General features: G+C 38.5%; 2 protein-coding genes across 2 annotated transcripts; both read right to left on the reverse strand.

The window, feature by feature from the left end:
• Positions 1–1595: 1595 nt before the first annotated feature.
• Positions 1596–7642, reverse strand: LOC113356567 (magnesium transporter MRS2-4-like). Its single transcript, XM_026599739.1, has 4 exons — positions 7100–7642; positions 4510–4898; positions 2384–2668; positions 1596–2047 (listed from the first exon to the last, which is right to left on the reverse strand). Exons 1-4 carry the CDS (start codon positions 7419–7421, stop codon positions 1769–1771), a joined length of 1275 nt encoding a protein of 424 aa, XP_026455524.1. The 5' UTR covers positions 7422–7642; the 3' UTR covers positions 1596–1768.
• A 10082-nt stretch (positions 7643–17724) lies between these two features.
• On the reverse strand, positions 17725–24675 carry LOC113356568 (ran-binding protein M homolog). The gene is made up of 10 exons (XM_026599740.1): positions 23995–24675; positions 23603–23749; positions 23278–23364; positions 22452–22497; positions 22093–22169; positions 21516–21678; positions 20351–20419; positions 19554–19613; positions 18466–18552; positions 17725–18300 (listed from the first exon to the last, which is right to left on the reverse strand). Exons 1-10 carry the CDS (start codon positions 24345–24347, stop codon positions 18025–18027), a joined length of 1365 nt encoding a protein of 454 aa, XP_026455525.1. The 5' UTR covers positions 24348–24675; the 3' UTR covers positions 17725–18024.
• Between the last annotated feature and the right edge of the window lie 1405 nt (positions 24676–26080).

Raw genomic sequence — 26080 nt, forward strand, 5'->3', positions numbered from 1 at the left:
AGAAAATATTTGGGTTCATAATCTTTAGCGTGCACAATACTTGTTTCGGATGGAAAAGGATCCAATTATAATCGGTTTATCTTTGTGATAGATTTGATTGATTAGTTGAGTAGATCGGCATCAATACAATTCTTTGTGATTCAAAGTATTGATTGCAAAATCTTGATAATTACTTTGGTAATTGTTATTGGATAGATTGATCTAAGAAGCCGACAAAGGAGTTTATTGGGATAAACGGAAGAGCCTTTTGTCAAACTCATATCACGTTGTTTGAAAAGAGTTGTTACCGAACAGATTTGTTGTTTCTATACTGTTTGGAATACGAACCAAAGGAATTGTTCCAAGTGCGTGACTTATTGCAAGTTGGAGGCGCAGGGATACTGAGGGAACTAGGTGAACTATAGGTTTAGTTGCTTGGTCTCAACTATACGAAGTTGGTTTAGATTTTGTATAGCGGCTTAATTCTGAGAGTATTCAATTCTGGACAAGGTCCCGGGGGTTTTCTGCGTTTACGGTTTCCTCGTTAACAAAATCTTGTTGTGTCTTTTACTTTTCTATTTCCGCAATTATAATTGTTTTTATTATAACTAGAAGTAAAATACACAAACGTTAATTCCTAATTACTTGATAGCAATCCTATAGTGTTTGGTTAAGTCCAAACCTATTATCAAGTAATCATACTTCGTTGTTGTATTGTCTTAATCTTGTATCCATAGTCAATCATGCAAGTTATCTTGTTGTCGTATTGTCTCGATCTCGTATCCATAGACGATCACACGAAGTGCGAACCGATTCGTTGTATTGTCTCGACTCAGTTCATAGACAATCACTTTCGGAGAAAGGACTTATAGGTGGAAAAGTTTTAAATTGAGGTATATTTGGGTACCCTCGTCTTTTCACTGTTAATATCAATGCAGGTAGCATTTTAACTCAGCATGGAACTTCTAGAAACTGGGCTATGTCTTGGTTCTTTGCAAGAACTAATTTGACTTTTGGTTCAGGCATCAACAGACAGGATATTAATAAGTTGCTTATGGTAACATCTTGGACCATTTGGAAGGATAGGTGTTCTAAAGTTTCTGAGAATATTAATCCTAATAGAGCATTGCCAGTAGATGGTATTAATAATCTAACTAGTCCTGGTACAATTCAAATTACTCATAATAATAGTTCTATACAGATTCAAAGATGGAAACCTCCGGATATTGAGTATTTGGAGATCAATTTTGATGCATCTTTTATACATAATACTTTACAATGATTTGTGCGAGATGTTGCAGGTATTTGCATTGGTGCTCAAGGAGCATGCTTTGATGGAGGAATTAAAGCAGGGATTGAAGTGGAGGAGCGGGATTGCAAGGCCATGTTTGCAGCTGTTAACTTTGCAGTAACAAGGAATTTTAAGAAAGTTGTTTTAGAATCATATAGTGAAGTTCTAATAAAGTTTATCAATGAACAAACCTACTATGTTCATTGGATGAACCGGTCATTAATTCTGGATATTAAGTTTCTTTTGAGTAAGATAGATCAGTGGTTCTGATAAAAAAAAAGAAGATAGATCAGTGGCAGTGTGTTTCAGTTAAGAGGGATGCTAATAGAATAGCTGATAAGATAGCAAAAAAAGCTAGATCTTTAAAGTCAAATTTTGAATTTCAATCCGATCTTCCTCTTGATATTCAAGATTGGGTTGATCATGATCGAAGTGTAATCTCTTAAATTCATTAATAAAATTCTTCTTGCATCCAAAAGAAAACAACAATAAGACAAGTCAAGACCCAAGTAGCTTTTTCCATCTAGCATAAGCTAACATGAGGAGGAACATCAAGAAGCATCCAGCTGAACTACCTCCAACAATAGGGCCAAAGATTCCTTCAATACGGTAAAGCAGGCAAGGAATGTTCATACCAAAAGTACCAGCGATCAGAGTCTCAACAGCTATGGCAAATGAAGCAATGGTCAATGTCAGCTGGAGTTGAATGAGTTCATTTCTTTGGTTGTCAAGTTGGATGTTGACGTAATCTTCTGTATCATCAATATATTCTCTCACCTGTGCATGTTCAGAAAAACATAACTATTCTAGCTTAATATATAAAAAGATGAATTAAAAAATTTGAGCTTTTGTTTTACTCTATTTAGCCACTTTCAACTCTGTTTCTTGAAGTTTAGGGTTCACTGCACCGCAAGAAATAGTTGGACAAATGATTTTAGTTTGCTTTAAACTCTCATAATGATTGCATAATGCATTATGAAATAAGCTCATGATACAGTTTTAGTGTGCAGGGAGGATATAAAGACAATGTATGTTATGTAGGGTGTACTACTCCGACCCAGGTATCAAAAAACAAAACAGATCTTATTCATTACTCCAACAAGGTAAACTTACCGACAATATTTTGTTACGAGTCCCATCCAGCTGCATGAAATAAGCCTCCAGCAACATCTCCAAATCCTCAACATCATCATGATCATCGAAACGATTGCTAGTAATCAGACTTGCACTCTTATTAGAATCAAGTCTTCGAAGGTTAGGTCCAATGGTAACATTGCTGTTTGAACCCATGGTCCCCATTAATGCTTCTGATTGCTGATTCTGGATGAACTTCCTAGTTAAGTATAACTGCGCCATATCCTCATTATCATCTAAAAGATGCTCAAGTTCATCCCTAACCTGCCATAAGAATTAAGGCCATTCAACACTAGCTGAAGCATTACCATAATAAAAGAGTACAGATATTGGACGAAAATATACACAATGTACCAGCTTGTTCATGAATGAAAGCATAAAGAAAGAGCTGCATATAGATATTTCAAACCCTCGGTGGGTTGACTTGCTAAATAAAAACAACAGGAGATGTCAAGTTCATGAGAAACTCTAAGTCTCTAACCCACTCAAGACCTAGAATGCATGAGTTTCTCACCCACCACTATGAATATGTAACATGTGCAACCACACACAGAGAAGAATTATTCTGCAAAACAGATACTATCAAAAGGACATTGTAACACATGGTATTAAATGGAAGTTCAAAACTGTGGTTACTGTTCATGCTTTCTCCGTCAGTTCGCTCAGATTTCAGAAATAACAAGTCTTAAACTAACATTATGAATTATCATACGAATCTCATTGTCCTTAACAACAGAGAAGTTTTCAGCAGCTCACTTCTAAATATGAAATATCTTCTAATCATATTATGATCCACCAGTAATGTTTATGCTTCCTCCATCAGTTCACTCAGATTTCAGAGATACCAAGTTTTAAACTGAAATTATGAATATCATATGAATCGCATTGTCCTTAATAACAGAAAAGTTTTCAGCAGCTCACTTCGAAATATGAAACATCTCCTAATCGTATTATAATCCCCCGGGCCCCATATCAAATTACTCATGTTTATTAGTCTACATATCCCTATTTTATTTCTCGGAGTAAGTATTACGACCTCCTGTGTCACTGTGTCCTGTATAAGAAAAGACTCCTATGATATGTTTCAAGTTCCAACCACCCTCACCTTCTTAATAATCTCAAATACTCCTTGCAGCAAGACTTCCCCATATTTGCAGAAGTTCAATCCTCTGGTTTTGAAGTACTTGCTACTACATTGGTCCAAACACAGGATACCTAGCATAATATTCGTTTCTATTGGAAACTAACACTTTAGAAGATGACTCCTACCAAGGCAAATCAAAAACCACATTTTCACGTCTTTCTTTTCGACCTGCATCTATTAACATTGACTTTTTTATTCTGTTAAGTTGTTGCTATCTCTTTCTAGTTTAACAAGGGTGTGTAACTCAATAGTTTAAGGTCAGGCCAATATCCTAATGAGAGAAAAAAGGAACAGCACAGAAAGAACTCAAGGCGCTTCCTCAACATAAACCGCGATGTCCTCGAAACACTAAATCCTAGAAAAGTTATTTCCCAAAGCGCATCTCTAAATTATGAGCCTTCAGTATTCTTGTGCTTTTTGTGAATCACATCACAATAAGTTATCAACTTCCAGATGATTATGTTATTTTGTTATTACTTCCAATTAGCATGTGACCCTGCCAGCTAAAGAACCCTCACTAGCTAACACGGCTGCCACTCATTTCTGATTGCCCCACTGTCACATTTTTAACTTCGTATTAGTTCAAATTTCATAGCTTTCATCTACTTGTTATATAAAGAACAACACATTCATTCATTGGTGGAAAATGCACCGATATGGTCATATGGAGCTCCCTGTAAATAATTTTAACATAGATATGCAGTAGCAAACAAGAAAAATCACATTTTTCCACAAATGGAGAAAGCTAAATTTCCATTTACGTTTCGTACCACTTCTTTGAGTCCCTAACAAAAATCCATTTACGTTATGTACTACTTCTTTGAGTCCCTAATATAAATTTCACAAATTTCTAGAAACTATAAGACAATTATTTAGTCTTGTAACAAAGACATGATGCAACTCATAAACTTCAAATAGTCTTGTAACAAACTTCAAATACATAGAAAGATAAGTGACGTACCTTTTGTACACGAGCAAGCAGGCGAGTGAGAGTGCTTTTCAAACTTCGGACTAGTTCAAGATTCTTGGTGCTAACATTCCTAGCCAGCTCATCTAACACAGGGTACGCATTCCTCTCCAGGTCAGCCACATTGGAATCCAAGTATGTACATACAACCTCTAATGCAATCTCTAACACCTGAAACTCAAAGGGAAGCTCAGACTGAAGACCTTCAGCTGCTTCAGCACCGACCTCATGAGTCTTGGGTTGTCTATTATGAGGAAGTTGTTGCTTTAGTTGTTCCACGAATGGAATAACTTCCTGACAAAGAGGATCTAGCAGCAACACTTCTTCAGCTGTAACTATAGCCTTTATAAATTCCAAATTGACAACCATTGCTTTCTCTCTGGCTGCAATTCCGATGCAACAAACAATCAGTATACATTTGACTTTAAGAAAAAAAAGTAATCACTGATCAATAACTATCAATATACATAGAAATCATTCCGGGTGAAGATCAGTCCTAGAAAGATTTATAGGCGTTACTGTAAAAGATCTAAAGATGAAAAAAACCCAGCAAAGGACTAATTGATACTCTCCTAGACAATCCAATAAATTACTTCTCAGGCAAAAAAATAAATAAATATCATACATGCCTAAAAACATTTCATAAACTGAAATCTACAAGACCAGTAAAGAAATTGGTGGACATGAGCTCTTTCCTGAATGCAAAAACACGAAACAGATACTGTTATAGCATATAATGGTCTAACTTGCCGTCAAGCAAATCTGAACCATAATTTGCATTGAGGAAACACTGTTATCCATTTCGTGCCAGTGAGCACACGGTAATATACCCTGTCCTGCAAAATCAAGTGAGATAAAACTTGCAGAACTTACATCCCCAGTTACTGGTATGATTATCTTCTTTTTTCCTAAGATTTACATATTGTTATTATGTGATAAGCAATCAAACATTCAATTCTATAATTAAAAAAACATCCATAACATAAACTAGTGTATACAGTTCTTTAATTTACACAATATCTCAGTATCATGTATTATATTCATATCAGACCTCCACTCAAAATCAAAGCAAGAATAGAAAAAAGGATGTCTTGATTTTACATTCTAACAGCAATTGTTCGTTTTGTTACTTTTGCTTTGCCTTTCTCGATGGAGTTTGAAGTTTTATTATTCACAGACGTCGATCAACCTAGAAAAAGATTCCCGGACAGTCGAGCATTGGATTGAGCGTGGAGATGTCTCTTCGGTCATTCACTTATGAGGAACTTGAACAGCCAACAGATAATGTTAAGGATGTATAGGAAGGGATACTTTTGGAACTGTCTACAAAGGGAAATGATCAAATACAACCTAGACAAACATTGCTGTCAAGGGACTAGAGAAAATGGTTGATGAAGGAGAAGGAGAGTGTTTAGATGAGATGAAGGCAACAGGGAGAACCTATTAGAGAAATTTGGTTCACCTTTTAGGTTACTGCAAACGGGGAACTAATGGTCTTCTGGTATAAGAGTACATGATAAACGGCTCCGTTGCAGACTTCCTCTCTAAGTATGAAGAACACCCATCTTGGAATGAAAGAGTGGAAACTGCTTGAAGATTTTTGGACTCCGTTGCCAGAGGCATTCTCCAATTGCATGAAGAATATGAAAACCAGATTATCCACTGTGATACAAAGCCACAAGCATACTCATGCACCAGAACAACGGCGCCAAAATTGTGGACTTCGGACTGGCTAAACTACCAAAGCAAGATGAGACATGTACACTCACTCCAAAGAGAGGAACTAGAGGGTATGCTGCACCTGAGGTCCTGAGTGATAACAGAGCATACCTATCACAGTGAAAGCAGATGTCTATAGCTTCAGGATTGTGTTACTGGCAATCATTTGTTGTCCTGATGTTGGAAGGGACTATAGATATTGGCAATTTTGGCACCAGAACAACGGCGCCAAAATTGTGGACTTCGGACTGGCTAAACTACCAAAGCAAGATGAGACATGTACACTCACTCCAAAGAGAGGAACTAGAGGGTATGCTGCACCTGAGGTCCTGAGTGATAACAGAGCATACCTATCACAGTGAAAGCAGATGTCTATAGCTTCAGGATTGTGTTATTGGCAATCATTTGTTGTCCTGATGTTGGAAGGGACTATAGATATTCCAAATCCTCCTAGTCCAGCTTCTTCTATTATTTGTTCTGCCTAGAGTAGGTTATAGGTATATGTTACTTGAAGTGACTGACAAGGAGTGTAAAGCTAATTAGCAGTCCTACTTTTGAAACCAAGACCAAAGACCCAATCAATTAGCACAATTTAGTCAATATAGTATTTGCTGATATATTTTTGTTTCCCGTTTCCTTTTCTCTATGCTGCTTCCGTTATGAAATTGCAATGCCATGTGTCTTTCGTATAAAGTTTACAAAATCATATCAGAACATTATTCTGATATGATTTTCTCCATTACTGTTATTTAGGATGAAACAACCTAAACCATACTATAAATCAACAAAATCATATCTGACTATCTAACTAAAAAATCACAGAAAATCAAATTAAAACCCTAAAATCAGAAAGTAAAAGAATTACCTAGTATATTAGAAGACTGAGAAAAGACAGGACCAAGAATTCTAAGGTCCCGAGCAGGAATCGACACCCGCTTAATAATAGCACTCTTATCCAGTTCAGAAACCTCCGATTCACCAAACTGATTAAACTTCATCCATAATCTGGCATTACCGGTCTTCTTTTTAGGTTTTGCTGAGGAAGTCGGAACAACTCCAACTGAATTGTTGGGATTAGAGTTGATAAAATTATTAATATGATCAGTTTGTTTTGGTTGCATCTCAGTGGACTTCTTATTTCGACGCCTTAAGATCTTCCGGGGAAACGAAACTGATCCTTTCCCCATTTCGATCTCTTTTTTTCTTTTTGTTCTTCTTCTTCTTAATAAAATTCAATCTCTCCTCTTATCTGTATCTATCTTCCTCTTCTTCCATAACCAGATTACGCCTACACTATTGAATAATTCCTATAAGTTAGAACCCTAGAAAATACTGATGGGGAATGAAGAGGAGACGAAGAAGAAGATGGAAACGTAACAAACATCTTCTCTCTCTTCTGTCGTATCTCTTTCGCAAAGTGTTTTTGTAATTTTTCGCTTTTAACCATCGCTCTATTTATAGTGGGACCCGATATATATTACCTAGAAAACTAGGAATCACTTCCGTCTGCGACCAACTCAATCCTTTTGTGATCAGCGGGTTTTGGGATATGGAAGATTAATTCCTCATGTTACACGTTACTCTTCCACCGCTCAATCGTTTCCACTTCCTATGAGATCAGGCTACGTTTTATTACGACTTGTATAAATAGGTTTCACCTATTTCCACCAGACAACAAGTTTTGGTCAGAGAACAACACAACATCCAGAAATCACCTGATAGTTTTCCATTCTGCTAGCCAGTTCTACTTTCTAATACAAGTCGTAAACAACCACACCTTCAAAATCAACGATTCTGGTCTCAAAACTTTCTTCGCTTCCCTCCCTAAGACCAACCCTTCTCCTTCACTTTGTGACCGAAGCAAGCCTGGAACGGCCATTTCTTGGTTTAGACCAGGATTGTACAGATTGATCTCTCGAATCAAAAGTACTCCCGTGCAGTGCATTGTTTAGGGTCTAGACTCGTTTCTCATCCACACAAAATTACCAAAATCGGCAAAAGCAGTTTTCACCCACAAACAATTGGCGACCACATTGGGAGAATTAATCTCTTGATTGCAATATCAATTTCCAATTTACGATTTCATTTTTCAATCCCGATCTCAAGATGGTGGAACTCAGGTCCGGATCAGCAACAAACCCTGAAAACACTAGCGCTGAAATTATCCTCGGTGTTAACGTTCTTACCAGTGGCATTAACATGCCAACTGTCAACACCAGCGACACGGAAAATGTTTCTTCGGGTGTTACACCTCCGATCACCAGAGCCAGAGCCGCTGTCGCCACCCCCAACGTTTCTTCAAGTGTGACATCTCCAACCGTCGCTAGAGCCGCTGCTACTCTACCATCAGGACGAGAGACTGGAGGATCCAGAGGAAGTCGATCCCTATTACCATTGTTGATTTGATGGAAATACAAGAAGTTTTTGCTAAGGCTCAGACGGACATGGACACGACTCAAAAGGAGCGAAACAATGAACATCTGAATGATTAGTCAAGGGATTGAGAATTAGGGCGTTAGATTGTCATAAACCAAATGTGACCAAACATCAATTGGTGGAGTTGTGTATTAATGCTTTCTGGGGACTCTGTTCACAAAACCATGTAATCTATGATGGAGCATGTGTGTGAGATTTTTTTATTTCTCCAAGGTACAGCGCCGAGATATATTTTCAAGCTCTCATCCGTGTTGCGTTGGCGCTTCGAACTTTGCTCCAGGAGCCGCTTCAACTTTTCGTTTCCAGAACCGCTCCGCTTCAACGTTTCGCTCCAGAAGCCGCTCCGCTTCCACGTTTCACTCCAGGAGCCGCTTCAACGTTCTCCCCAGAAGCCGCTCCGCTTCCACGTTTCACTCCAGGAGCCGCTTCAACATTCTCCCCATAAGCCGCTCCGCTTCAACGTTTCACTCTAGGAGCCGCTTCAGCGTCTCACCTCCAGAAGCCGCTCCTCTTCAACGTTTCGCTCCAGAAGCCGGTCCGCTTCCACGTTTCACTCCAGGAGCCGCTTCAACGTTCTCCCCAGAAGCCGCTCCGCTTCCACGTTTCGCTCCAGGAGCCGCCACTCCTTCCTACCAAGGTTCGTTCCCATAGCCGCCACTCCTCCCTGTCAAGGATTGTGATCGCAGCCAGCCAAATCTCTCCTGATCACAGCTCTACCAAGAACCGTTGTTGCTCGTTTGAGCTTCACCATAGCAGCAACCACTACAAATAATATTTCGTCCATGTGATGTTCCAAGCATCCCATTCAGGAGAGTACGATAAACTTGTATCAAATCACAGAGGCGCGGATTCAAGGTGGTACAATAAAAGTAAGCTACGCTTGGGGACTGAAGCCTCCTTCAGGTTTAGAAGTTTAAACGCAGTCACCGCCTTACCAGCGAATGCAATGGAAGCACATCTTCCATGAGGAAATAAGCTTAGGATAATTACACATGGGGACTTTTGTCACGCTGCTTACTCACGGGAGAGCCTGATACACATAAAGCCCAGTCATGCGCGATGGACATGCCTAGCGGAGACAGAGCTAAGTAACTATCCTTAAACTAATGTTTTATATCTATTAGGCATATCAAATAAGTTTTAAATCTCTTAGTGTTGAGACGTGTAAATTCCTCAACACTCGCTATTATGTTGTCAGGCATGCTGCCTCAACACAATCTCCTTTTGGTGTTGAGACGTGAAAATTCCTCAACACCACTATTATGTTGTCAAGCATACTGCCTCAACACATTTTTTCTCTTAGTGTTGAGACGTGTAAATTCCTCAACACTCACTACTATGTTTCTAGGCATGCTTCCTCAACACATCCTTTCCTCTTAGTGTTGAGACGTGTAAATTCCTCAACACTCACTATTGTGTTGTTAGGAATGCTTCCTCAACACATCCTTTCCTCTTAGTGTTGAGACGTGTAAATTCCTCAACACTCACTACTGTGTTGCTAGGCATGCTTCCTCAACACATCCTTTCCTCTTGTTGAGACGTGTAAATTCCCGAACACTCACTACTGTGTTGCTAGGCATGCTTCCTCAACACATCCTTCCTCTTAATGTTGAGGCGTGTAAATTCCTCAACACTCACTACTGTGTTGCCAGGCATGTTTCCTCAACACACCTTTCCTCTTCGTGTTGAGACGTGTAAATTCCTCAACACCCACTACTGTGTTGTCAAGCATGATGCCTCAACACACTCTCCTTTTGGTGTTGAGACGTGCAAATTCCTCAACACCACTATTGTGTTGTCAGGCATATTGCCTCAACACATTTTTCCTCTTAGTGTTGAGACGTGTAAATTCCTCAACACTCACTACTGTGTTGCTAGGCATGCTTCCTCAACACATCCTTTCTCTTAGTGTTGAGACGTGAAAATTCCTCAACACTCACTATTGTATTGCCAGGCATGCTGCCTCAACACACCCTCCTCTTGGTGTTGAGACGTGGAAATTCCTCAACACCACTATTGTGTTGTCATGCATAATACCTCAACACGTTTTCCTCTTAGCATTGAGACGTGCAAATTCCTCAACACTCACCACTGTGTTGCCAGGCATGCTGCCTCAACACATCTTTTCTCTTAGTGTTGAGACGTGCAAATTCCTCAACACTCACTACTGTGTTGCCAGACATACTGCCTCAATACATATTTTCCCTTAGTGTTGAGACGTGGAAATTTCCTCAACACTCAACACATCCGTGTTGCCAGGTAAACTGCCTCAACACATATTTTTTCCCTTAGTGTTGAGACGTGGAAATTTCCTCAACACTCACCACATCCGTGTTGCCAGGCAAACTACCTCAACACATATTTTTTTCCTTGGTGTTGAGACGTGGAAATTTCCTCAACACTCACCACATCCTTGTTGCCATGCAAACTGCCTCAACACATATTTTTTCCCTTAGTGTTGAGACGTGGAAATTTCCTCAACACTCACCACATCTGTATTGCCAGGCAAACTGCCTCAACACATATTTTTTTCCCTTGGTGTTGAGACGTGGAAATTTCCTCAACGCTCACCACATCCATGTTTCCAGGAAAACTGCCTCAACACATATTTTTTGCCTTAGTGTTTAGACGTGGAAATTTCCTCAACACTTACCACATCCGTGTTGCCAGGAAAACCGCCTCAACACATATTTTTTCCTTAGTGTTGAAACGTGGAAATTTCCTCAACACTCACCACTGTGTTTCCAGACAAACTGCCTCAACACATCCGTGTTGCCAGGAAAACTTCCTCAACACATATTTTCCCTTAGTGTTGAGACGTGGAAATTTCCTCAACACTCACCACTGTGTTGTTAGGCATACTGCCTCGACACATCTTTCCTCTTAATGTTGAGACGTTCAAACTCCCCAACACTCACTACTGTTGTCATAGTGATGACGGCTTCACCACCTCAGCACTCATCTTTGTATTAAGGATCACTGCGCCAACACTTCATGGCATCAGCACCCTGTGGCCAAGCCAGAAGTATGCCAACACAAGGATCATAGACTACTCATGCCTCTTGCCAAAGTTTAGTCGAATTTTCCTGGCAATCTCTTAATGTCTTCCCTTTTGATTTTTATCCTCATCTGTCACCATCTCATGCTTACCCCGCAACAATGTCACTGTTACGTGCTAAGCAGGGGACTTAATGTTGATGGTGGTTTCTAGTTCAAGGTTAAAATTGTAAAACCTCACATTTAATGTGTCGTCACTCTGCAAAGAAACGGGGCCATGTAAAGTGATGAGTGTTCAACCTCTCCACCGGCATATTTATTGAGTCGTTCAATATATTTACATGAAATTTATCCAGACTGGCGCATGTATCAACCATCCCAGATGTTCTGTAAATTTCGGCACCCTGCCTATATTACTTATTAATATAAGATTCACTGAGTACTTTTCCTGTGCTATGTTCCCCGGCAGAACTCTTAATATCGGTATGGCATGACGAATTTGTGTTCACCCGCAGCAGAGTAGCACGGATTTCCAAGTACCAAAGTTAAGGCCATTGCACAAAATGCTCAGACAGAAAGCACACTGCACTCTGTAAATAAGGAATTTTGTGGCAGCACACAAAATCCAATTAATTTTGTGATAACTCACAAAAAACTCATGAACCTGACTAATTTGAAAAATTAGGGTTTTTACGCCCTGCGCAGTATATTAGACCCCGTTGGTTGAAATTACGCTTAAGCAACTAAGCAAATGATCCACCGCGGATTAATAAGGTGCAGAGTCCAGCCCAAAATCAGAAAACAAAGAGTAGCGGAGCCACGAAGAAGGAGCAACAATGAGAGGAAGCGTGGCCACAACACATGCCATATGGCGCCACTTGGCCACGCCCCATGTTACCTAACCGACCCTACTCCTTTATCGGCCAATCAGGTCGCCTTAAACCTGCCACACTCCCATGAATTGTGGTTGGGACCATACTTGTCGGCCATATTCCCCATCGACCAATCAGGTCGCATTAAACCTGCCACGCGCACCAAAAGGGTAGTCACTCCCATGCTTGGCTGGCTCCCTACTTTCATTGACCAATCAGGTTGCTCTAAACTTGTCACAGCCTTAAAAGAGGTGGAAATTGTATCAAGAGGTCGCCATATTAAGTTGGATTCCCAAAACCATGCCAACATACTAACGACATGCCAAACATGCCAAAAACAAACATGTCAGGCGCACATGCCAAACAGGCATGCCAAGTGCACATGCCAAACGCGCCACTTACCGCGATAGCACGCCAAAACTTGCCAACCCACTCTCCGTGTGTGACTAGCTTCACAACGGACTTCAATTTGGCTAGCCTGAACCCTAGGCGCGGCCATGCTCTAGTGGCGGTGGATGAAACCATAATTTCTAATGGTGGCCCAAAACTATGTCACCTCGAGCCCGCAACATGTCGCAAGTCGTACGGATTTAGGGAACCCTAAAAAAGGCGCCACACCATGGCCACTCGTGGAAATATATGTTCATGTGGATGTTTTTACATGGTGGCCTGCCTATGGCTCCTCCGGCATGACTCTGGCATCGTTTGTATAAAATTCCATGCCGCGGCCACCTACCGCATGCTACATGCCATATATGCTAATTAGGGTTTCGACATGCCAAAACCTAATTTAGGCAAAGTTGTCATGCCAACCGAGCCAAACAATGATCGACAGAACATGGGGATCAATGTGGCCATTAAAACTGATGTTACCACACCACGTTTGAGTCTAACACCAACGTGCCAAAATTTCAGTGGCCATGCCAGGCGCCACTTACACTATCGTGTCGCTGGCATGCACAAACTATGTCATCCACTCCACCACGCCACTGGTATGCACGAACTATGCCAACCATGCCACAATACCACTGGCGTGCGCTAAAGGCGCCACTGTACCATTATCAGGCGCCAACAGAAGGTACCCATAATCGACGGCTACCATTATCATGAGATACAATCTCAGCCATCCAAGTCCGCCACCGAGCTGACAGGCTTGTGACAAGTTTTAGGCGACCAGCCGCCTAAATCTAGTGGCCATGGCTACGGCAGGCGCCACTTGCACCACCGTGCCACTGGCATGCACGAGCCATGCCACATTGCCACTGGCGTACACCAAAACGCCACTGCGCCATTATCAGGCGCCAACACAAGGTAGCCATAATCAACGAATACCCTTCCTCATGAGATGCGATCTCAGGCACCGAAGTTCGCCACCGAACTAACAGACTTGTGGCAAGTTCTAGGCGACCAGCCAAGACAAGCCTAATAGCATCACATGTTATTTTACTGCGGCAAGCCTCTTGATTTTAACTTGCCACACGTAGCAAAATGCTACATGTTTCCCCGAAAACACTCGAGACATCAAACATGTCACAAACTGGGGGATGCTCATCAGGGTATTTGTCTGGCAGTTTACAACGTGCGGCGTGCAATACGCCCGTTATAAGAAAGTGTCATAAAGCGGGGAGGTTAGTAATGGTAAGAAGTAATGGTGTAAACGGATCCACCTCCTTCATTATGGAAGCATAATTCCTGACGTTACACATTACTCTTCCACCACTCAATCGTTTCCTCTTCATATGAGACCAGGGTACGTTTTATTACGACTTGTATAAATAGGTTTCACCTATTTCCACCAGATAACAAGTTTTGGGAAGAGAACAACACAGTATCCAGAAATCACCTGATAGCTTTCCATTCTGATAGCCAGTTCTACTTTCTGATACAAGTCGTAAACAACCACACCTTCAGAATCAACGATTCTGGTCTCAAAACTTTCTTCGCCTCCCTCCCTAAGACCAACCCTTCTCCTTCACTTTGTGACCGAAGCAAGCATGAAACGTCCATTTCTTGGTTTAGGACTGGATTGTACATATTGATCTCTCGAATCAAAAGTACTCCCGTGCAGTGCATTGTTTAGGGTTTAGACTCGTTTCTCATCCACACAAAATTACCAAAATCGACAGAAGCAGTTTTCACCCACAAACACCAATTTAACAGAATCTCAAAACATGATGAAAATCCTCCAGATATTTGGTCACTCTTCTGGGCAACTTATAAACTTCACCGAATCTGGTGTCTTCTTCAGTAAGAACACTGATTCAAGCCTCATTCCCTAAATCAGTAACTCTATGGGGGTACAACTACTTCAATTAGATGATAAATACCTTGGTTCACCTCTCTTCACTCATAGAAGCAAGATAACTTCTTTCAAACCTGGTGTTGAAAAGATGAAACTTAGACTTTCTAGCTGGAAAAATGTGCCAATGAATCCTGCAGGAAAAGAAGTGCTCATCAAATCTGTAACATCCTCTGATTGCATCTACCAAATGAACTGTTTTAGGATTCCCAAGAAGACCTGCAAAGACATCAACAACCTTCAAAGAGATTTATTTTGAGGGAAAAACTTGGAAAACCCCACTGGCTACTACCCCAAGGCTTGGACTGCAGTTTGCAAACCAAAAGAGTTGGGAGGTCTAGGCTTCATGAACATGGAATTGTTCAACAACTCTATGATAACCAAAATTGGTTGGATACTTGAGCAGGATAAGGACTCCCTCTGGTACAAACTCATGGATGCATAATACCTCAATGGCATAAATGTACTCAAAATGGACACCCATTCAAAAGAGGGGGACTCCTGGATATGGAAAGGTATCCTAAAAGGCATAAGCAATATTCAACAACACTGTGTCTGGAGAATTGGGAATGGAAGAAAAATAAAAATTTGGGATGGCATCTGGATACCAGGAACTTCTACAAGAATCAATAAACCTCAACATTTCCCTCACCAAATGGAATATGTGGGCTCTACTCATACAAGATGGTAATTGGGATGAAAATTTAGTGCAACAATACTTATGCAACTCCACTGCTCAAGAAATTCTTAATCTACAAACTCACACACAAGAGGAGGATAAGATAATTTTGAAGCTAAACAACACAGGAACATTCTCTGTCAAAGAGCTATATAAAACAAAGATTGACACCCTGTACAACAATGATACTCAATCAATAAACTGGGGAGCAATATGGCACTTGGATGTGGCCCCAGTCATCAGGATATTCATCTGGAAGTGTGCCTATGGGATTCTACCTAGTAATGCTAAAACATCTAGCATACTACACTACATTGACCCTCTATGTATTGTGTGGAATAGTGGGGAACAAGAAACTATGACACACATGTTTCTAAACTTCCCTGCTGCTCATTCAGTATGGCAAGAAATTCTTGGTCCCCATAATTCTCAGTTTGATACAATACTATCTTCATAGATTGGCTTAACTCCTGGTTTCAGACTGGGGTAGCCAACAAAGACTGCAGCATTTATGTCACTACATGCTGGTATATCTGGAAAGCCAGATGTGATTGGATATTCAAACAAGTTGAGCCAAAAGCTGTAGTTACTGTTATGCGCATTACTCAACATCTTTGCAACCATCATAGAATCCATCATCTGCCATAGCATATCATGAATGATTTTCCTCTTTTACCTGAGGAAAGTGGTTCATCCATGAACCATAATAACACTACTTATGATCTGGAAGTGCATGGATCAACTGGATTTGGAAAAACTATCAAGATCTGCACTTTACAAGACCCTGACAGTTCACTCTATTATACTGCTCTGACTATGGTTGATTTTGCAGGAAACATCATTGGAACCAGAGGATATCCAGGATACAGTGGAGTTTGGGGAACAGGAGGAGCATATTTAGCTTTCCAATGGGCCAAAGAAATGCAGCATACCAACATAGAAGTATCTGTTGAATCAATGGAAGTTCTCACTCACTTCAAATCTCTATACCATGAAGCCGTCAAAGGAAGATTTCATCTAAGCTACTATGAAAGAAACAAACATCAGGAGGATAATCATGCTATTGATATCATTCCAGTTACTTTTGTTTTACTCAAACTTTCTCTTATCCATCGCCTCCAAAATATGGATACTTTTAATTTAGCACTTTTATGTAAGAACAATGCTGGCAGGATGGGTAGACCATTTCCTGCAACTATCTTGTATCAGTCTTAGGCGCTTGCTCTTTTGGGGCCTAAGTTTTCCCATAAACAAAAAAAGAAGGCTATTATTGGGGCGTCACACTCCAATAGAGGGGCTTCACTTGGATTCTTAGTTTCCAAACAAGTGGTTATGGGATATCCTAATACAAATACAAAATGTCTAGATTACCCTGTAACTAAAATAAAAACTTAAAAACCTAATCTTTTATATTCTAATTCAACAACAATCGATTCAAGCAACTGAAGAACCAGAATTTCAAACTCCTCAACAACAACAACCCATGGTGTATGTTAGGTAATAATCGAACAAACCCATCTTTGTTTACTCGTTTTTGTGCTTAAAATAGGTTAGATTGAATGAAATTGAAGTAACATTAAGGTTCCAGTATGTTTCTGCTAGTGTTACGTCTAGGTTCGGTACTGCTTTTCTAGCCGTAACTTTAGTTTATGAAGAACTTACGGCCAGGTTTGGATTAATTCCAACTGTAAATTTTGATTTGCATGTAGTTTTACGTCCAGGTTTGGATTAATTCCAACCGTAGAAGTTGATTTTACGGCCTGTTTATTGACTAATTTTTCCAACCGTATCGAGTTACGTCCAGATTTATCCAAACCTAACCGTAAGTACAGATTACGGTTGGGAACGAAGCTTCAACCCAACCGTAACATGAGCAGTAAGTGGAAAAATCTAAACTTTTTTCTTCAATCTAGTTTTTCTTCCCACAAAAACTGTCCCAGAATTCATCAAATATATGACAAAATTCATTAATTTAATTATTATCTAATTAAATTAAATTAAAATTAACTAAATAAGAATTGTTTGGTCATTACAAATTATTTGAGATAAGAGATTTTTAAAATTACATATGAGTGATCCGTTTTTGTCCTATTAGGTGACGCCCCTTTAATGGAATGTGACCGCCCGATAATAACCTTCAAAAAAAAACAAAATATCTTATTTGTTTTTTAATTTTTTTTTCTTGAAAGATGAGAAGCAACCCCACGGGCGTAAAACTAGTATAGCTAATACAACCGTTAATAGACCAACTAACCAACTGACACGTGTATAATGGACATAACAGAAAGGACAACAATCCACGCGTAAATAAAGAGTGCAACTTAGCTTCGATTCAGTTTTGAAAACTAATGGAAAATCAATATTATATTACAGTTACCGAAGGGGCAATTGGGGCGAAGCGGCAGTTCAAATACAAATATCAAAATTCAATCCAAGACATTCTTTGTCTACCGCCAATATTCAATCCAAGCTATTCTGCACATCGCTATTTTAGATGTTTCCCATATTTACCCTCCTTTAACATTCTCTAAAACTCTCTGCAGATGGAATGCTTCTCCTTGGCCTCCATTCAAATGCCTTCTCTCCAAACAACAAGCACTCAATTGCCGTAACAACTTTTCAAGATGTGAGCGCGGACAACTATGTGCATCTTTCGCCTCTGGATTTGTAGTCAGGATCATTGCGTTAACTGCATCTGCTACTACTTCACGCTGAGACATGCCCAGTAAATAGCCTACAGGGGATTTCAACGGTTCTTCGTATGCTATCAAAGCAACACAAGTCTACAGAACAAGCAATGAAATAGAATCAGGACAATCTTTTTTGAGAGTAACATAGCACATCTTCAGCAGAATATTTCTGACTATCAGAGCTCGAAATGTTGTAGTTTCTCAAATTCCATAGCCGAAGTAGAATGAAAGAAGGCTACAAAAACTTTGCAATATTACCTTGAGTATAACCACCAATGAAGCATTCTTAAAGAACTTTGCAAGTTCAGCCCTTGCAAACTTAACAGCACCCTCAAGGTCTCCAACCTGCGTTTATATGCGTCAAAATCATATATGAGTTCACTAAAATCTACATAAAGCATCACAAAATAAATATTAATCACAAAATTTTGTACAACTCATTTCGTTGGAACTCTGAAATGAAATGGAACAAGTTTGTGGGACATTTCTCTATAAACAGTAGCAATTAATCATATGCATCAGATTGTGCCATTCTTTAAGATCTGAAATAACATTTCCCAGCTAATTACAGAAATAAATTGCTGCTTCGTGCCACGCAGAGCTGCTGGTCAATAACACATATCCATCATGTAGGCTTGGTCAAAAATCTGAATGCTACACATCCATGTTCAGCATTATAGCAACTACTGAGCGAGTCCAATCAAATGAGTGATCAGAAGATTACTCATCTCTGGTTCTAGAAGGAATCCATCATTGGTCTAATCAAAAGATTTCTCAGAACCCAATATGTAATCTGTCAGTTTGCCTAAAATTTAAAGGATCAACATGCACAACAAGTAATCAAAAATATAATATGTCCAGGATGCTTAGTAACTAAAAGACACAGAAACAAACATCCAAGATATTGTTAAACTTGTTAAGAAGCATCAGATAGCACAGTTCACATGTTAAAGGATAATCAAGGAGAACCAAGAAGTTAGTAACAAATGCTTGATGAATCTATCTTTAGTAATAGAAAAAAGATCTCAAACCCAACAACAGACGCCCTTTGCTTTTCCTATTTGTATTTAAATTTTAATTATATGATAAAATCGAGATAACTATGTAGCTTTCTTATTTTTCCGAATTTCCAAAGCAACAGTAATGATTTACAACAAGGAAAAACTAAAAAAAAAAAAAATCCTCGAAAACAAAAGGACTGATAGGAGGAGGAATATGCATCCTGGTTAAAACAGGGTCACAAATTGGGACTCAAGTTTACAAAGCATGAACAGAATAAATTATAAAAGTATAAAAGCTTAAAAGATGAAAAAAAAGACAAAATCAAAGCAAAACAAGGCAACCACCTGAACAAGTTCGATAAACTTCTGACAGTGAAGAAGAAAGCAGATAGTTGAATTCTCATCCTGCACCGAATAAAAAATGTGTCACATGATTTGCAGCTCCAGACAGCTGAGATATGAGCAGACACCAAAAGATGTTAAACTCATATTGGCAAATTAGGATAAAAATGCAAAATAATTCACGATTTATACCATTGGAACACCACAACAAAGATCAAGCTTTCATGCTCATGTTATTTGATTTTTGAATAAAGAAAAAGTCTTTCTTTGAGGTCACTAAAAGAATGTGTCACCCATCATAGACTATAATGGTACAAAGTCACCACTGACTACCCTAATGAGTAGTGCTGTGAATATTGATGCCACACCCTTCATTTGTTTCGTACGGTCATGAGTGGTTTAATTCATGTAGACTACATGATTATGTTTATGGACATACTTTCTTACATTTCTTTGCTTCGTACAATTCATTGCGTAAGCAATTAGGCATAAGCTTAGGCATTCTGGATAAAGTTGTTTGAGCCTTTCCCAAAAATCATAAATTTCTAAACTTCATCCAAGTATCACTGATCTCAACGAGATTCAATAGATATATCAAACCCTCAGGAAAAATGAAAATTCCAACTCCATTATCCAGAACCTAGCTCAAGATTTCTCTATCTATTAATATTACAAGATAAAAGCTTGTGTTATCAAGAGCGATATCATACTAGTATTGGCAAATTTAGTTTATAAAAGAAAGAAGAGAAAATGAAGAAAGAAAACAAGTATATTCCTGAAGGTTATTACAACAACTTTACCTCCACTATCTGTGGATACCATTCCCGAAGTTTCTCAAATGCGGCATCAATATCTCCACTTCTAATGAGCTTCATTAGTATAGGTAGTAAGTTAGAATCTGTAAATAATTCTATGTACAGCAGAAAATAAAACATGCAAGGCCATACTTGCTTTACCACTACAAGTACGTTGCTTATGAAGCACATCAAAAATCCATCAGCACTAAAAACATCTAAAAGACTACGGGGACAAATAGCTGGACAAAAAATGATATTCGGCGAGTATTTTACCAGACTAGAAGTTGTTCTTAGAAAAATGTTTTTGTTCAGCAGCCCAGTTTGAACTATTGACATAAATATTATACCAGCGTATAAAGCAGATCAAGACAAATAATATAAACTGTTACGTCAAAGCAAAAATAAAGTGATATGCACACAAGTGCAAATTGCAAACACCATTCAGTGTCTTCTATGCTACTCAATTTTAAGATGAACAAAGTGCATTTCTAAACTCTGGCCTACTGGTGCAATTAGCCAAATCAGAAGAGCAAAGGAAATAGATGATACATATTAAAGTTTAGCATCAAGACTCAAATAGCTAAGGCACAGGTTACTAAGTTGTTAACTGAAAATTCCTCCCTCTTCACTGCTTACATGAGTAAATCTGTGGCCACTTTACTCTGACAACGGTGGCCATCTGTGACACTAAGACTACACAACTAGCAATATTACAAAAAAAAAGGATGCACTATTACTTAAAGAACTACCAAATTTGAATTCACAAAGAGATCCAGCAAAAACAGATACCTGTTAGAAGACTTCAGGTGAAGATTATAGTATAATGATTATTAGAAAACACAAAGCGATCCTTTAGCTAAAACCAACAGCTGATTAAAGGCTCGGGTGTAATGATTTTTCTACTAGATAAGTAACTTAAGACGCGTAAGTTCTTTAAGAGGATAACTAGTCCAATTTCAAATACCACCGAGCCAGCAACACAGTTAAACTGATACTCTGAAGATACAAGAAAAACTAACCAGTCCCCAGTCACTTAGTCGAACAAGAAGTTGAAGAAGGTATGCAAGACTTAAAAATAACTAAATAAGAAAATCTGAAACAAGCCTAGAAAATATGCTCCTATCAAACAAGAAGCTATGCAATGCACAACTTAACAGTAACTACATACCTGGCGTAGAGTCCTTCTGTGGCCTAATGCATACCCGTCTTCTTGTTCGGTGGAGCCATTTTCTTGAGCTACAGGGACAGGCGAAAGGGTACTTCTACTTGACAAGTCCAGTGAATTTAGAGTCTCTTGATATCCATAATGTATCAAGTAGGAACGAATAATTCTGAAAACAAAACATGGAACAGTTAACTAAATCACGAAGGTACACGAGCAACCATAATAGATACTAATGAGTGAATGACAAGAAGATGTGGTACATTTCCCGTCCCCACACTTGGATATTCTTAGACATGAAAGAGTGAGAAAACCGCAATGTAATTACTATGCATCCATTGCATTGATGATTTGGCTGATTAGAAATGATTCAAGGTTCAAACGTACAGCATACTTATTTACATTAGAATAAAAAGGTAGTCTCAAGGTTACATATTTGCTGACATTATTACACTACTTTCCTCTTTCCAGAACAAGCTTCAGACTTTTCTTCGGTGGTAATGAATTATTTTGCAACCCGTCTATTTTTGCATGCACTAATATGACGCAGTATTAGCGCAATAAATTCCAATCAAATACATACCCATGACTAACATTATGCGGCAATGATATTCTTTCAATTGTCATCTGTTGCTTCAATCTTTCTTCCAAAGTAAATGCCTAAACAAAATAACAAGAAGACGCCATTAAGACCAATTGACACGCTGATGGTGACAAAGAAAAATTAATAATAACAAGAAAGACAATTATATTTATATGTATGTAGTAACCACCTATAGGCATTAGGTTTAAATAACACCTGAAATTATATCCCTTGTTAATCATTTCAAACACCTCATTATTAGCAGTGTAGTAACTTCAATAATAACAACATTCTAAGGAACTGATAATAAAGAACAAATGGACTTGAGAAAACAGACAGAAAATCAAACTGTAGCTTACCTTCAAATCAAAAACGTATGGCTTCTGTCCGAAGTTTACATTCACCCTAATAATTTACATCAAAATCCCATCAGCAAGGTACAAAAGGTTTTCTACGCATATGACACTAAAAATTAAGGAATAAAGGGGAAAACTAGAAGAGGATTGCATACTGAATGACAACTAACATAAGAAAGCAGAAATAAATTCAAAATACAAACAAAATAAACAGCCAAGCTTATGTGTCGGACATACTTGTGTGCAAGAAAAAAATTATCGACTACACATTCTTAATTAAGACATTCTCCTAACTAAAATTCTCTTTATGCACTATAAATGGTTCATAGGCATGTCTCTACACATATAAATGCTGTGTGAAACAAAATGTTTTGAGAAACTATCCGGTTCCCTTTTAAAGTAGGCAATATCGGAACCTCTACCGTAGAAGATCAATTTGGAACTTCTGACCCATGTGACTACAACCCGTCAAAGGTTTCCAAAGAACACACTAGAATTGTTTCTTTATATTTAGGGAAAACCTGGCATTCAAAGCCCTACTAGTTACCACCTTCAGAGTGACTGACCACAGACATGAAGAAAGAGTAGCATGTATGGCGGACTCTTACTACCAGTAACAGTTCACATAGTTCCAAACTTCGAAACTCCAAATGGAGAGTGAAGGTTTACAGAACATGAAAATGAACTTTGAAAACAAATTAACCAAAATGTCTTCCAGAAATAAATGATATAAGACCAATATTTATTGCTTTCTCACTGCATGAATTCAAGTACAGCAATATCATGAAGCGAAGGAGAAAGATCTATCAGCAAAGGAAAGCAGGCATACTCCTCATTTTGACTGTGAACAGCAATAGTGGGATATAAGGGGCCCTTCACATCCTTGTAAACTGTTCCGATTAGCTCGCCATTTTTACTGCACAACAACATCTAGTCTCCATAAGATCCCCCAAATGTAATTTATGCAACATCTGTAAAACTATAGCCGGTACTATGGATAATTCAGAAGTTGGTGGGCAATCGTCTTAACAAGTTTAAGGGAAAAAGAAAACAAGAAATATAGAACCGGCCAGCATAGAGGCATTCCCTGAAAAGTAAACTATACCCTATCAATCACTAACTACTGCAGTAATTGAAATAAGCAAATGCCTTACGTGAAAAATAATTCTTGTGATGCATAATTAATACCACCACCGACTGTATCACCAGCTGTGAAAGTCGGACCAAAGCTTTCACCCTTTCCATGTCCTCGGTAAAGCAGCCCATCATCACCATGATATCCGAAACTGTTTGCTTCCCAACTACCAAATGCAAGTAAGTTGTGTTAGCTATCTTAATGTAACCAAAACAAGGCACAAAATAATTGCCCAATAAAATTTCCCAGGAAAAATGAATGAGCAACAATCAAGAAATTTCCCAGGTAAAATGGATGAGCAACAATCAAGAAGTGTTATAACAGAGACACAACAAGCTTGCACATAGTTTAAACAAAGAACAGAGAAAATAGCAATCTGTCATTAACTAACTAGAAATTTGAAATCCTTACCCAGGTTGTCGTCTCATCTTGAAATTTTCGCTACTGAAACCAATAGCGAGTTGCCCTTTTGTTCCTGAATTCTTTACATAGATTTCAAAATAATAAACCAGTCTTTTGGACGGAGCAGGACAATTCCCTTGTATTACTCCAACATCATGTCCATGTAAACTAACATTTGTATACTGAACAGACAATTTGTCTGAAGAAACCACGAGAAATCCACCAGAACTATTGATAGTATTAAGATGTTTTGGAACTTCTTCTTCTTCTGTATCAATTTCATCTACATCTTTTCGATTCAATCCAAACATTGAAAGTTCAATATTAAAATTACCTTTAGTTTCTTCTTGATTACTAACCATTTGAACTTTAGTGATCAAAATCTCTCTTCAATCGATTTTAAATTTCTTTAGTGCGTTATCATTTGTTGATAGATGTAATAGTACGCAAAGAATATTTCCAAAACCCTAGAACGATTGTGATTCTGAGAAAGATTGAGATAGAAATCCCTAATTTTGATTTAAGATGTCGAAATCTTGAAAGAACTGAAAATTTGATCCAAGATGAAAAGGTTTAAATAACCACGCTGTGATTAGGATTATTCTTTGGAACCTAAATGAAGTCTAGAAACAAATGATGAATCTCGCGACGATGAATTTGTCTGACATTATGACCGCTTGAATATTGGTTAAAGTGTAGATAACCTTCGGGTTTAGGTGTGTTTACTTTGGGCCACCATTTTGAAGTCCAGGGGCTGGTTCCACAAGAGGAGAAAAAAGACAAGTCCTCAACTCCACCTCATGGGGATTATGCGTTTCAGACGACTCATGTTTTGCAAACACAAATCATCCATGAATATGTGAAATTCCCACACAAGTGGAACCGGACTGTCCTCTCCTCTCCAATAACCGTTTTTCCCTTCTCTGAGGAAAAAAAAATAAAAAATCTCCGACTTCACAAATTCTTATCAAAAAATTTTCCATTGTATTTCAAATCTACTGGATTTGGTCTGCATCTTTCAGATCCTTCGGTTAGATTTGGATACAATTAGTAGTTAGTTTGTACTATTAGATAAATAAATAAAACAAATTGTTGTTTCAGGCAACAATATTTAGGTTTTTTATATGTTTGTATTTGTTTTTCTCATGAATCTGATGGATTCTTCATGCTATTCGGATTTGTTTTCTGATAGCCATTATGGCATTGATTGGTGGAGTTGCGGCATCGTTTTCAAGTATGTTATGGAAGACGACGATCTACTTCGGAAATTAATACCGATATTGATTGTGATAGTGTCAATTTGGGCTTATTACTTCTTTACAGTGGAAGCATCTTACATATATGATGTTGATGATGAAGAATCAAAGGATCAGGAATCGAATCAATAACCATTAGAAGGTTGTCAATTTCGTTGACAAACTGTAAATTAGTACAATTTCGGTTTTTCGTTTCTTTATGTTTCGAAATCTGTAAATTTAGTACTAGTTGTTTCTTTTTGTTTCCCATTGATGTAATTGATACTGATGTTATCAGGATTCCTGTAATGGTGATTCTCCACCATCATGTATCCCTTCAAACCTCAGTTTTAATGAGGTAATTTAATAAACTATGGTTGTTCAAGCCTATCTTTCCTTCAAAAAAAAAAAAATTCCCACACAAGCTACGAGTGCAAAAAGTCTCACTGTAATGATCGGACTGACGACGGGATATCCATTTAACCAATCGTAATGCTTAGGAGGGATGCATTTCAATATCCAGGATCAATTCTTTAAAGCAATGGCAGGGTTGACGAGGACGTTAGTCATAAGATTCGTGCAGGATGGCGACTAGCGACTGGTATTTTATGGTTCAATGGGTAGATTTTCTCAAATGTATTCCGACTTCAGATCAAAAAGAGAAAATCCACAATGTTATCGAAAGAATAAGTGATCTATTATTAGCCTACGTAGTTTTTGAGACTTGTAATAAAAAAAAGTCGGGGGAACGGTATATTTAAAGCTATGATAAAGATTTAAATGTAGGGCTTTTACGACAACATTATTATGCAATTTAAAACTACGGTGAGGATTCATATTTTTATGATCACGAGAAGAGT

The sequence above is a fragment of the Papaver somniferum genome, chromosome 3, assembly GCF_003573695.1.
Source record: "Papaver somniferum cultivar HN1 chromosome 3, ASM357369v1, whole genome shotgun sequence".
NCBI lineage: Eukaryota > Viridiplantae > Streptophyta > Magnoliopsida > Ranunculales > Papaveraceae > Papaver > Papaver somniferum.

Excerpts from the sequence above, each read along its gene's own strand:
- LOC113356567 (XM_026599739.1), bottom strand. The coding sequence starts at position 7,421 with ATGGGGAAAGGATCAGTTTCGTTTCCCCGGAAGATCTTAAGGCGTCGA. Across the intron at positions 2,669-4,509 it reads TGCTTGCTCGTGTACAAAAG|GTTAGGGATGAACTTGAGCA; the intron begins GTACGTCACTTA and ends TTCTTATGGCAG. Across the intron at positions 2,048-2,383 it reads CTCGTAACAAAATATTGTCG|GTGAGAGAATATATTGATGA; the intron begins GTAAGTTTACCT and ends GAACATGCACAG.
- LOC113356568 (XM_026599740.1), bottom strand. The coding sequence starts at position 24,347 with ATGGTTAGTAATCAAGAAGAAACTAAAGGTAATTTTAATATTGAACTT. Across the intron at positions 23,365-23,602 it reads TCACAAGAATTATTTTTCAC|TAAAAATGGCGAGCTAATCG; the intron begins GTAAGGCATTTG and ends GTTGTTGTGCAG. Across the intron at positions 22,498-23,277 it reads GTTCACAGTCAAAATGAGGA|GGTGAATGTAAACTTCGGAC; the intron begins GTATGCCTGCTT and ends GTAAATTATTAG.